At 41.6% G+C, this 13194-nt stretch overlaps 1 protein-coding gene across 2 annotated transcripts in view; it reads right to left on the reverse strand.

The window, feature by feature from the left end:
- Window positions 1-13194, reverse strand: part of LOC126240546 (myeloid differentiation primary response protein MyD88) — a 132389-nt gene that overhangs the window by 19015 nt on the left and 100180 nt on the right. For both annotated transcript variants that reach the window (XM_049947933.1, XM_049947934.1), the window contains one exon: window positions 2628-2793. In XM_049947933.1, the coding sequence (XP_049803890.1) occupies window positions 2628-2793 (166 nt within the window). The remainder of the gene's footprint in view (window positions 1-2627; window positions 2794-13194) is intronic.

The raw sequence follows: 13194 nt of genomic DNA on the forward strand, positions 1-13194 counted from the left end.
AAACAGCACCTTGTAGTACTTGCAAATCAATCCATTTTCGGAGCCTGTAAAAAATTACTGTCTACTTGCTTCTGTGCAATCCTTTATTTCTCTGTATGTATGTTGGCGGCATTAGGATCCTACTGCAGTATGTCGAAAATGCCAGTTGTTTAAACTCTCTCAGAAGTGTTTAATGAAGAGAATGAGAATGTTGTCTTCCCCCTGGGATTCCCCCATTTGAGTTCACAAAGCATTCCATAGTAATTACATGTGAACTGAACGAACCAGTAACAAATCCAACAACATGATTCTAAATTGCTTCAGTGCCTTCCTTCAAAGTAACTTGGTGGGGATACCAAAAATTCATCAGTACTGAAGAAGAATGGGACACACAAGTGTTCTATCAGCAGTTTCCATTTTTGATCGGCTACACTTTCCTTCAATTTGTGCAACAAATCCTAGTATATCAGTTGCCTTCCCTACTGCTTACCTTACATGCTCATTTCATTTCGCGTTGCGATGGCTAAAGCTACGCTGCTTAAAAATTAGGAAAATGTTAATTTGTATACTCATCTGGGCCTGCTATGTTGTTTATGTCATATAAGGATATTATATATTATGCTACGAGACCAAAATACTGCTGTGTGACAATATCTTATTACAGTATGCCTTTTTCAGCACGAGTGCCACCTTCAGGTTATCTGTGGAAATGCTTATTTTGGTATAATATTTCAGATTTTGAAGTTTATAATTTAATGTATTAGGGAATAGAATTATGCTTTGCTATGTACATCAGGTGGTCTCTATAACTATTTGATATCACTGTATATTGCTGCCAGACTTGCTCTTTTCAAATCAGTGGAGCTACAGTAGGTGTTAAACTTAAGTTGCAGCAGTTATTTCTGAAGTTGTTGAATTATGAAAGTTTATTTCATAATGACATTACTTGACGGTTGTTTCGACAGTTGAATCAGCGATATTATATGATTACAGGCAGTTTTTTCTATAGTACTCTGTATGTCATAACTCTGTCCTTACCAGCTACAGTATATTGTTTATATGACCTGTGTTGTTGGTGTAGTTCTACTGTCATGTGAAATTTAATCCTATTGTTTTTTTTTTAATCGGTTATGTCAGACAGTGATGTGGATAGCGCATTATTGAAACACACAAACATAAAATCTGCAGACCAGACACGACACGATCTTCAAACACTACTACACTCCAGACAAACAATATCAACCATGTATTCAAATCCAGGCATATATAAAACTGGACAGAATTTCAATGTTCAATACCGAGAACACATTCGGGAGAGCAACACGACAGTAACCCATCAACTTTCTTCCACCACTTAAAGACAGAATGACACACGGCGGATGATGCAGAGCAGGCTGTCTGTTTTACACAATGCACAAAATGGATCACTAATGAATATGTTTCAAGATATTGAAATATATTCACACACGCAGATTTACCTTCAAGAAATCCTAAATGAACACACTGATTTGAAACATAAATTGCATAGAAATTTTTGTTGTAATTGTCCTCCCAAACACGAAATGAGTAGAGAAACAAGATCTACAAACATATTATAGATCAGGTTACCACAAAAATTTGAAAAGAAAACAATGTCAGGAAATTGTTATAAACCTTGTGTACTGCAACACTATCTTAAATAACCAATTCCAAAAAAACAGCAGGATTAAATTACGTATGAGCATAGAAACTTATACATTTGAATCATATAAAGCTGGTAAGAACAAAGATACGATCTAGAAAATACCGCAGAAGCAAATGGTCTGTAACTATGTAACATCATTGACTCTCTTTCAGTAAGCAGTCAAGTGACGTATGAACTTCAAAATCTGAAATATTGTACCAAACTATGTATTTCCACAGATAACCTGAAGGTAGCAATCATGCTGAAGTATGTAATGGCACAGCAGCTTCTTGGTCTCCTAGTATAATACATAATGTCCTTATCTGACATACGATATAGTGGCCCCAGATGAGTATACAAATTACATCTCCATAATGTTTAAGCATAGCAGTTTGAGGCATCAATCTAAAATTTTTCTTTATGTAACAGATATTTTCATTCAGTCTACTCTCCCATCTACATCTACACCTACATGATTACTCTGCAATTCACATTTAAGTGCTTGGCAGAGGGTTCATTCCCATTAGTAACTCTGTTCACCAATGACCACAAAATCATGCATAACTTAATTATTTGGTCTGGAATGATGTGTATTATCTTTCTCACATTTTGTGCCATGTACAGAAATCTGTCACAGCATCAAAAGCTTTTGTAAAAAAATAACAAATATTACATTTGGTGTCACAGTACACCAATCAGAATATCACACAAACCATTTAAAATTTGTGACACACGAACTTTCTTACGATAAAAAGCATCAATATTAGATGGCAAAGCATCTGACATTTAAGTCTCATTTTAGGTAAAATTTCAACTATTCACAATACATCCAGTTTTGTTTGCATTAGAAAGGAAGTTAAGAATACAGTAGTTTAATGAGATAAGCCCACAGCCTTCATGGAACTGTTAACCATGTAATTACCATCTTTATGTCAAAAATAGGATCACTATAGACATTACTTGCTACCATAGGTAAGCTACTTACCTTAACAGGTGTGAACAATGAATCTGATGGTATATCTTTCAAACTGCGAGGTTTATATAACGCACTTCCATGTATGTCATGTGGTGCTGAATGGTATGGCAGTCCACTAGCCATATGCTCCTTAAATTTGTCATCTATGTTGTTCTTTATTGTAATTTCTTCAGTCCTGGAGCAGATTATTAAATCAAAATTTTAGTCATATTTGGTGTACATAAGGAAGTGTATGCACATGCACAAATGCAAAATGTAAATGACATGTGCAAATGCAAAATGTGAATGGTGCACTTGCAGAAGATTGCATAGTATAACAGCACACTCCCTTGTGTGGAATACAGATACAATTTATTCATTCAGTCAGTCACACTGTCTGAATTTTTCAGGACCACTTACAACGGGTCATTAATGTAACTTCAGCACTTAAAAACATGAATGATATTCTGTGAAATCTGAGTTTGTACTGGTGTAATAAATGTTCATCCAATTTATGGGAATGCAGCCATGTGACATCTTGGACAACTATTGATATTTCCAGGCGAACAGCCAGTAATTTTCAAGGCACAAATGCAACAAGAGTGTCTGAACATCTTTTTCAGAATGTCTGAATTCAATCCATCTGAATATTTACTTTGCTATGGAGTTGGGAAAGGATGACTGTCTTCCTTTCCTTCATTGGAACATGTCACTGTTTCTTTTTTTTTTTTTTTTTTTTTTTCTTTCTGAACTCTTCTGCCTGGTTTAATGCAGCCTGTCATGAATTCCTCTCTTGCTCAACCTCTTCATTTCAGAGTAGCACTTGCAACCTACATCCTTAGTTATTTGCTATTCCAATCTCCGACTTCCTCTTAAGAGTTTTTGCCTCTACAACTCACTCTAGTACCATAGAAGTCATTCCTTCATGTCTTAACAGATGTCCTATCATCCTGTCCCTTCTCCTTGTCAGTGTTTCCCACACATTCCTTTCCATTCCAATTCTGTGCAAATCCTCCTCATAACTTACCTTATCAGTCCACTTAATTTTCAACATTCTTCTGTAGCACCACATCTCAAACGCTTTGATTCTCTTCTGTTCTGGTTTCCCCATAATCCATGTTTCACTATATACAATGGTGTGTTCCACACGTACATTCTGAGAAATTTCTTCCTCAAATCAAGGCCTATGTTTGATACTAGTAGACTTCTCTTGGTCAGGAATCCCCTTCTTGCCAGTGCTAGTCTGCTTTTGATGCCCTTCTCGCTCCATCCATCATTGGTTATTTTGCTGCCTAGGTAGCGGTATTCATCAACTTCATCTACTTCATGACCATCAATCCTGACGTTAAGTTTCTCGCTGTTCTCGTTTCTGCTGCGTTTTATTAGTTTCGTCTTTCTTTGATTTACTCTCAATACATATTCTGTACTCATTAGACTATTCATTCCATTTAATAGTTCATGTAATTCTTATTCACTTTCACTCAGAAAGGCAATGTCATCAGTGATTCGTATTGTTGATATCTTTTCACTTGAATTTTAATTGCCTCCTCAGCATTTCTTTTATTTCCATCACTGCTTCTTCAACATACAGATTGAACAGTAGGGGCAAAAGACTACATACATCCCTGTCTTACCCCCTTTTTAATCAGAGTGCTTCATTCTTGGTTGTCCACTCTTATTATTCCCTCTTGTACGTATTGTATATTACCCATTTCTCCCTATAGCTTACCCTTATTTTTCTCAGAATTTCGAACATCTTGCACCACTTCACATTGTTGAAAGCTTATTCCAGGTCGACAGATCCTATGAACGAGTCTTGATTTTTCTTTAGTCTTGCTACCATTGTCAACCACAATGTCAGAATTGCCTCTCTGGTGTCTTTACCTTTCCTAAAGTCAAACTCATCGTCATGTAACACATCCTCAATTTTCTTTTCCATTGTTCTGTAAATTATTCTTGTAAGCAACTTGGCGATGCGTGAGCTGTTAAGCTGATTGTGCGATAATTCTCAGACTTGTCAGCTCTTGCAGTCTTTGGAACTGTGTGGATGATAATTTTCCAAAAGTCAGATGGTCTGTCACCAGACTCATACATTCTACACACCAATGTGAGTAGTCATTTTGTGCCCACTTTCTCCAATGATTTTAGAAATTCTGATGGAATGTTGTCTATCCCTTCTACCTTATTTGATCTTAAGTCCTACAAAGCTCTGATTCTAATACTGGATCCCCTCTCTCTTCTAAATCGACTCCTGTTTCTTCTTCTGTCACATGAGACAAAGCTTCCCCCTCATAGAGGCCTTCAATGTACTCTTTTCCACCTATCCGCTCTCTCCTCTGCATTTAACAGTGGAATTTCCATTGCACTCTTAAAGTTACCATCCTTGCTTTTAATTTCACCGAAGGTTATTTTGACTGTCCTACATGCTGAGTGACTTTTCAGTATTCCTGAATTTCCCTGAACATTTTTGTACTTCCTTCTTTCACGGATCATCTGACGTATTTCTTCTGTTACCCTTGGTTTCTTCGCAGTTACCTTCTTTGTACCTATGTTTTCCATTCCAACTTTTGTGATTGCCCTTTTCAGAGATGTCACTTCCTCTTCAACTATATTGCCTACTGAGCTATTCCTTATTGCTGTAGTTTTAGCCTTAGAGATCTTCAAGCATATCTCATCATTCCTTAGTACTTCCGTACCCCATTTCTTTGTATATTCATTCTTTCAAACTAATCTCTTAAACTTCAGCATATTCTTAATCATTACTACATTTTGATCTGAGTGTGTGTGTGCTCCTGGGTACACCTCACAATCCAGTATCCGATTTTGGAATCTCTACCTGACCATGACGTAATCTAACTGAAATCTTCTCATGTCACCTGGTCTTTTCCAAGTATACCTCCCCCTCTTGTGATTCTTGAACAGAGTATTTACTACTACTAGCTGAAATTCATTACAGAACTCCATTAGTCTTTCTCCTTACTCAATCCTTGTCCCATGCCCATATTCTCCCGTAACCTTTTCTTCTACTCCTTCCCCTACAACTGCAGTACAGTCCCCCATGACTATTAGATTTTCACCTCCCGCCTATGTGCTGTATTACCCTTTCAGTATCAGTATCGTCACATAGTTTCTCTGTCTCTTCATCTTCAGCCTGCAATGTTGGCATGTATACTTGAACTATTCTTATCAATGTTGGTTTGCTGCAATTTTGTAATTACAACCCTATCACTGAACTGTTCACAGTAAAACAATCTCTGTCCTACCTTTCTATTCATAACTAATCCCACTCCTGTTATACCATTTTCTGCTACTATTGACATTACCCTATAATCACTTTATCAGAAATCCTTGTCTTCTTTCCATTTCACTTCACCGACCCCTACTATATCTAGATTGACCCTCTGCCTTTTCCTTTTCCGATTTCCTAGCTTCCCTTCCACATTCAACCTTCTGACATTCCATGCCCTGACTCACTGAACGTTATCCTTTTGTTGGTTATTCAATCTTTCTCTCGTGGCCATCTCTCCCTCGGCAGTCCCCTCCTGGAGATCTATTCCGGAATCTTTCGCCAATGGACAGATCATCATGACACTTACTCAATTACAGGTCATATGTCCTATAGATAAATGTTGTGTGTCTTTAATACAGTGGTTTCCATTGCCTTCTGCATCCTCATGCTGTTGATCATTGCTAATTCTTCCGTCTTTAAGGGCAGCTTCCCGCCCCTAGGACAAAAGAGAGCTCTGAACCTTTGTCCGCTCTTTCGCTCTCTCTGACAAGGCCATTGGCAGTCCCAGGACGACTTCTTATGCCATAAGTCTTTGGCCGCCAATGCTGATTTGCAATCAAAATTTAAGTGGTGGCAGGTTTCGAACCCGGGACTGAGGACGTTTTGTTTACTAATCAAAGATGCTACCCTGAGGCCACAGTTTCAATTCTATGGCATTTATAGGAAGGAAATACACACACTTCTCGGTTTTGAGGCTGACAGTTGTCACCATCCCACTCAGGATGAATGTGTACTTCAGACCATGTGGCCCATGTCATCTCAGACCCTGAAAGCATATCTCTGACTCTGAAAGCTTATCTTGGACCCTGAAAGTTTGTCAGCTGAGTTAGCCCAACTTGAAGTCAACTTTTGCCAGAATGGTTACTGTAAATGACACGATTATGATGATGGTGGTGGTGGTGTTTGGTTTGTGGGGTGCTCAACTGTGTGGTCATCAGCGCCCGTACAAAGTCACAGTTCTTACACAGTCCACTTTGATACGCACAACACAAACACCCAGTCCCCAGGCAGAGAAAATCCCCAACTCGGCCGGGAATTGAACCCGGGACCCTATAATCCAAAAGCAGCAATGCTAGCCACTAGACCACAAGCTACGGACTGTGAATGACAGATCAGACGTGTACTACACAATCAGCCAACAGTGAATCAGGTAAATGAAGAAAATAACGAGAAGCCACACAAATCCAAACCTTTTTGCCACATGCAGGTAGCATTTTCAATAGGATTGGTTGTATTCTGCAGAAACATTATATGAAGTGTGTTTACTGACCACCATCTAAGATTAGAGCCATTTTATGGTCTTTAAAATATTGTCTTGGTGGTGGTATCTACAGTATTCCATGCAGTTGTGGCATATCATACACTGATCAGACCATCAGGACCATGGAGGATTGGTTACAGCAGCACATCCACGGTCTAGGTGTAGCGTAGCATGGTGCCTTTGATTACTAATCAAAACATCCTCGATCCTGGATTCAAACCCTGCCATGACTTAAATTTTGAATAAAAATCACTAGCATGGTGGCCAAAGACTTCCCTTATAAGAAGTCATCCTCATTTTGTCAATGGCCTTGCCCAAGAAGGCAGATGAGTAGACACTCATTCAGATAAGTCTCTTGGCCTCTGTGCAGGAAACTACTCATAAATGTGGAAGAATCAGCAATGATCAATGGCATGATGATACAGAAGGTAATGGAAACCACTGCTTTAAAGACACATACAGTGTATCCAGAGGATATGAGGCCTGTAATGAAAACATGTCATCATGACCTCTCCATTAGCAAAAGATTCCAGAATAGTGCTCAATTTGAATTTCCGGGAGGGGACTGCCAAGGGGGAGCTGACAATGAGAAAAAATTGAATAACCAACAAACGGGTAATGTTCTACATTTCAGGGCGTGGAAGGTCAGGAGATAGAATGTGGTAGGGAAGCTAGAAAATCTGAAAAGGGAGATGCAGAGGCTCAATCTAGATATATTAGGGGCCAGTGGAGTGAAATGGAAAGACAACAAGGATTTCTGGTCAGGTGTGCACAGGGCAATATCAACAGCAGCAAAAAATGGTATAACAGGAGTGGGATTCGTTATGAATAGGAATGTAAGGCAGAGAGAGTGTTACTGTGAACAGTTCAGTAACAGGGTTGTTCTTATCAGGATCACAGCAAACCAACACTGACAAGAATAATTCAGGTATACATGCCAATGTCACAGGCTGAAGATGAAAAAGAGAGAGAGAAAGAAAGAGAGAGAGAGAGTATATGAGGACACTGAACAGGTAATTCAATACATAAATGGAGATAAAAATTTAATATTCATGGGGCACTGGAATAGGATTGTCGGGGAAGGAGTAGAAGAAAGGGTTATGGGAGAATATGGGGTTGGTACTAGGAATGAAAGAGGAGAAAGACAGTTCTGCAGTAAATTTCAGCTAGTAATAGTGAATATTCTATTCAAAAATCACACAAGGAGAAGGTATGCTTGGAAAACGCTGGGAGATACAGGAAGATTTCATTCAGAAAATACATCATGGTTACGGAGAGATTCCGAAATTAGATACTGGACTGTATGGGATACGCAAGAGCAGACACAGACTCAGATCACAATTTAGTAGTGATAAAGAGTAGGCTGAAAGTTAAGAGACTAGTCAGGAAGAAACAATGCACAATGAAATGGGGTACAGAAGTACTAAGGAATGGGGAGATATGTTTGAAGTTCTCCGAGACTACAGGTACTGCGATAAGGAATAGCTCAGTAGACAGATCAGTTGAAGAGGAGTGGACATCTCTACACAAGGCAGTCACATAAGCTGGAAAGAACAACAAATGTACAAAGAAGGTAATAGCGAAGAAGCCATGGGTAACACCAGAAGTACACTACGTGATCAAAAGTATCCGGACACCTGGCCGAGTTCGTGGTGCCCTCCATCGGTGATGATGGAATTCAATATGATGTTGGCCCACCCTTAGTCTTGACAACAGTTTCCACTCTCGCAGGCATACTTTCAATCAGGTGCTGGAAGCTTTCTTGGGGAATGGCAGACCATTCTTCGCAGAGTGCTGCACTGAGGAAATGTATCAATGTTGGTCAGGGAGGCCCGGCATGAAGTCAGTGTTGCAAAACATCCCAAAGGCGTTCTATAGGATTCAGGTCCAGACTCTGTGCAGGCCAGTCCATTACAGGAATGTTAGTGTCATGTAATCACTCTGCCACAGGCTGTGCATTATGAACAGGTGTTCGATCATGTTGAAAGATGAAATCGCCACCCCCAAATCGCTCTTCAACAGTGAGAAGCAAGAAGGTGCTTAAAACATCAATGTAGGTCTGTGCTGTGGTAGTGCCATGCAAAGTAACAAGGAGTGCAAGCTCCCTTCATTAAAAACACGACAACACCGTAACACCGCCACCTCTGAATTTTGCTGCTGGCGCTACACACGCTACCAGATGACGTTCATCAGGCATTCGCCATACCCACACCCTGCTGTCGGATCACCACAATGTGTACTGAGATTCATCACTCAATACAACATTTTTCCACTGTTCAATCGTCTAATGTTTACACTCCTTACACCAAGCGAGGTGTCACTTGTCATTTACCAGCGTGATGTGCAGCTTATGAGCAGCCACTCGACCGCGAAATCCAAGTTTTCTCACTGCCCGACTAACTGTCATAGTACTTGCAGTGGATCCTGATGCAGTTTGGAATTCCTGTGTAATAGTCTGGATAGATGTCTGCCTATTACACACTATGACCCTCTTCAGCTGTCGGCAGTCTCTATCAGTCAACAGACGAGGTCGGCCTATACACTTCTGTGCTGTACGTGTCCCTTCACGTTTCGACTTCACTATCACATCGGAAACAGTGGACTTAGTGATGTTTAGAAGTGTATAAATCTAGCATACAGAGGTATGACACAAGTGACACCCAATCACCTGGCCGCATTCGAAGTCAGTGAGTTCCGCCGAGCACCCAATTCTGCTCTCTCACGATGTCTAATGACTACTGAGGTCACTGATATGGTGGCAGCACAATGCTTGTAATATGAAAAACTTATGTTTTTGGGGATGTCCAGATACTTTTGATCACATAATGTACTTCAAACGGCTGAAAGCAAGGGGAAACTACGGCCGTAATTTTTTCCCGAGGGCATGCAGCTTTACTGTATGATTAAATGATGATGACGTCCTCTTGGGTAAAATATTCCGGAGGTAAAATAGTCCCCAATTCGGATCTCCGGGCGGGGACTACTCAAGAGGATGTCGTTATCAGGAGAAAGAAAACTGGCGTTCTACGGATCGGAGCGTGGAATGTCAGATCACTTAATCGGACAGGTAGGTTAGAAAATTTAAAAAGGGAAATGGATAGGTTAAAGTTAGATATAGTGGGAATTAGTTAAGTTCGGTGGCAGGAGGAACAAGACTTCTGGTCAGGTGACTACAGGGTTATAAACACAAAGTCAAATAGGGGTAATGCAGGAGTAGGTTTAATAATGAATAGGAAAATAGGAATGCGGATAAGCTACTACAAACAGCATAGTGAACGCATTATTGTGGCCAAGATAGATACGAAGCCCACACCTACTACAGTAGTACAAGTTTATATGCCAACTAGCTCTGCAGATGACGAAGAAATTGAAGAAATGTATGTACACTCCTGGAAATTGAAATAAGAACACCGTGAATTCATTGTCCCAGGAAGGGGAAACTTTATTGACACATTCCTGGGGTCAGATACATCACATGATCACACTGACAGAACCACAGGCACATAGACACAGGCAACAGAGCATGCACAATGTCGGCACTAGTACAGTGTATATCCACCTTTCGCAGCAATGCAGGCTGCTATTCTCCCATGGAACGGCTTGCCATGCCATTTCCACCTGGCGCCTCAGTTGGACCAGCGTTCGTGCTGGACGTGCAGACCGCGTGAGACGACGCTTCATCCAGTCCCAAACATGCTCAATGGGGGACAGATCCGGAGATCTTGCTGGCCAGGGTAGTTGACTTACACCTTCTAGAGCACGTTGGGTGGCACGGGATACATGCGGACGTCCATTGTCCTGTTGGAACAGCAAGTTCCCTTGCCGGTCTAGGAATGGTAGAACGATGGGTTCGATGACGGTTTGGATGTACCGTGCACTATTCAGTGTCCCCTCGACGATCACCAGTGGTGTACGGCCAGTGTAGGAGATCGCTCCCCACACCATGATGCCGGGTGTTGGCCCTGTGTGCCTCGGTCGTATGCAGTCCTGATTGTGGCGCTCACCTGCACGGCGCCAAACACGCATACGACCATCATTGGCACCAAGGCAGAAGCGACTCTCATTGCTGAAGACGACACGTCTCCATTCGTCCCTCCATTCACGCCTGTCGCGACACCACTGGAGGCGGGCTGCACGATGTTGGGGCGTGAGCGGAAGACGGCCTAACGGTGTGCGGGACCGTAGCCCAGCTTCATGGAGACGGTTGCGAATGGTCCTCGCCGATACCCCAGGAGCAACAGTGTCCCTAATTTGCTGGGAAGTGGCGGTGCGGTCCCCTACGGCACTGCGTAGGATCCTACGGTCTTGGCGTGCATCCGTGCGTCGCTGCGGTCCAGTCCCAGGTCGACGGGCACGTGCACCTTCCGCCGACCACTGGCGTCAACATCGATGTACTGTGGAGACCTCACTCCCCACGTGTTGAGCAATTCGGCGGTACGTCCACCCGGCCTTCCGCATGCCCACTATACGCCCTCGCTCAAAGTCCGTCAACTGCACATACGGTTCACGTCCACACTGTCGCGGCATGCTACCAGTGTTAAAGACTGCGATGGAGCTCCGTATGCCACGGCAAACTGGCTGACACTGACGGCGGCGGTGCACAAATGCTGCGCAGCTAGCGCCATTCGACGGCCAACACCGCGGTTCCTGATGTGTCCGCTGTGCCGTGCGTGTGATCATTGCTTGTACAGCCCTCTCGCAGTGTCCGGAGCAAGTATGGTGGGTCTGACACACCGGTGTCAATGTGTTCTTTTTTCCATTTCCAGGAGTGTATGATGAAATAAAAGAAATAATTCAGATAGTGAAGGGAGACGAAAATTTAATAGTCATGGGTGACTGGAATTCGAGTGTAGGAAAAGGGAGAGAAGGAAACGTAGTAGGTGAATATGGATTGGGGCTAAGAAATGAAAGAGGAAGCCGCCTGGTAGAATTTTGCACAGAGCATAACTTAATCATAGCTAACACTTGGTTTAAGAATCATGATAGAAGGTTGTATACATGGAAGAACCCTGGAGATACTAAAAGGTATCAGATAGATTATATAATGGTAAGACAGAGATTTAGGAACCAGGTTTTAAATTGTAAGATATTTCCTGGGGCAGATGTGGACTCTGACCACAATCTATTGGTTATGACCTGTAGATTAAAAACTGAAGAAACTGCAAAAAGGTGGGAATTTAAGGAGATGGGACCTGGATAAACTGAAAGAACCAGAGGTTGTACAGAGTCTCAGGGAGAGCATAAGAGAACAATTGACAGAAATGGGGGAAAGAAATACAGTAGAAGAAGAATGGGTAGCTTTGAGGGATGAAGTAGTGAAGGCAGCAGAGGATCAAGTAGGTAAAAAGACGAGGGCTAATACAAATCCTTGGGTAACAGAAGAAATATTGAATTTAATTGATGAAAGGAGAAAATATAAAAATGCAGTAAATGAAGCAGGCAAAAAGGAATACAAACGTCTCAAAAATGAGATCGACAGGAAGTGCAAAATGGCTAAGCAGGGATGGCTAGAGGACAAATGTAAGGATGTAGAGGCTTATCTCACTAAGGGTAAGATAGATACAGCCTACAGGAAAATTAAAGATACCTTTGGAGATAAGAGAAACACTTGTATGAACATCAAGAGCTCAGATGGAAACCCAGTTCTAAGCAAAGAAGGGAAAGCACAAAGGTGGAAGGAGTATATAGAGCGTCTATACAAGGGCGATGTACTTGACAATATTATGGAAATGGAAGAGGATGTAGATGAAGATGAAATGGGAGATACGATACTGCGTGAAGAGTTTGACAGAGCACTGAAAGATCTGAGTCGAAACAAGGCCCCGGAGTAGACAACATTCCATTGGAACTACTGACGGCCTTGGGAGAGCCAGTCCTGACAAAACTCTACCATCTGGTGAGCAAGATGTATGAAATAGGCGAAATACCGTCAGACTTCAAGAAGAATATAATAATTCCAATCCCAAAGAAAGAAGGTGTTGACAGATGTGAAAATTACCGAACAATCAGTTTAATAAGCCACAGCTGCAAAATACTAACACGAATTA

The sequence above is a fragment of the Schistocerca nitens genome, chromosome 1 (genome assembly GCF_023898315.1).
Source record: "Schistocerca nitens isolate TAMUIC-IGC-003100 chromosome 1, iqSchNite1.1, whole genome shotgun sequence".
Lineage (NCBI taxonomy): Eukaryota > Metazoa > Arthropoda > Insecta > Orthoptera > Acrididae > Schistocerca > Schistocerca nitens.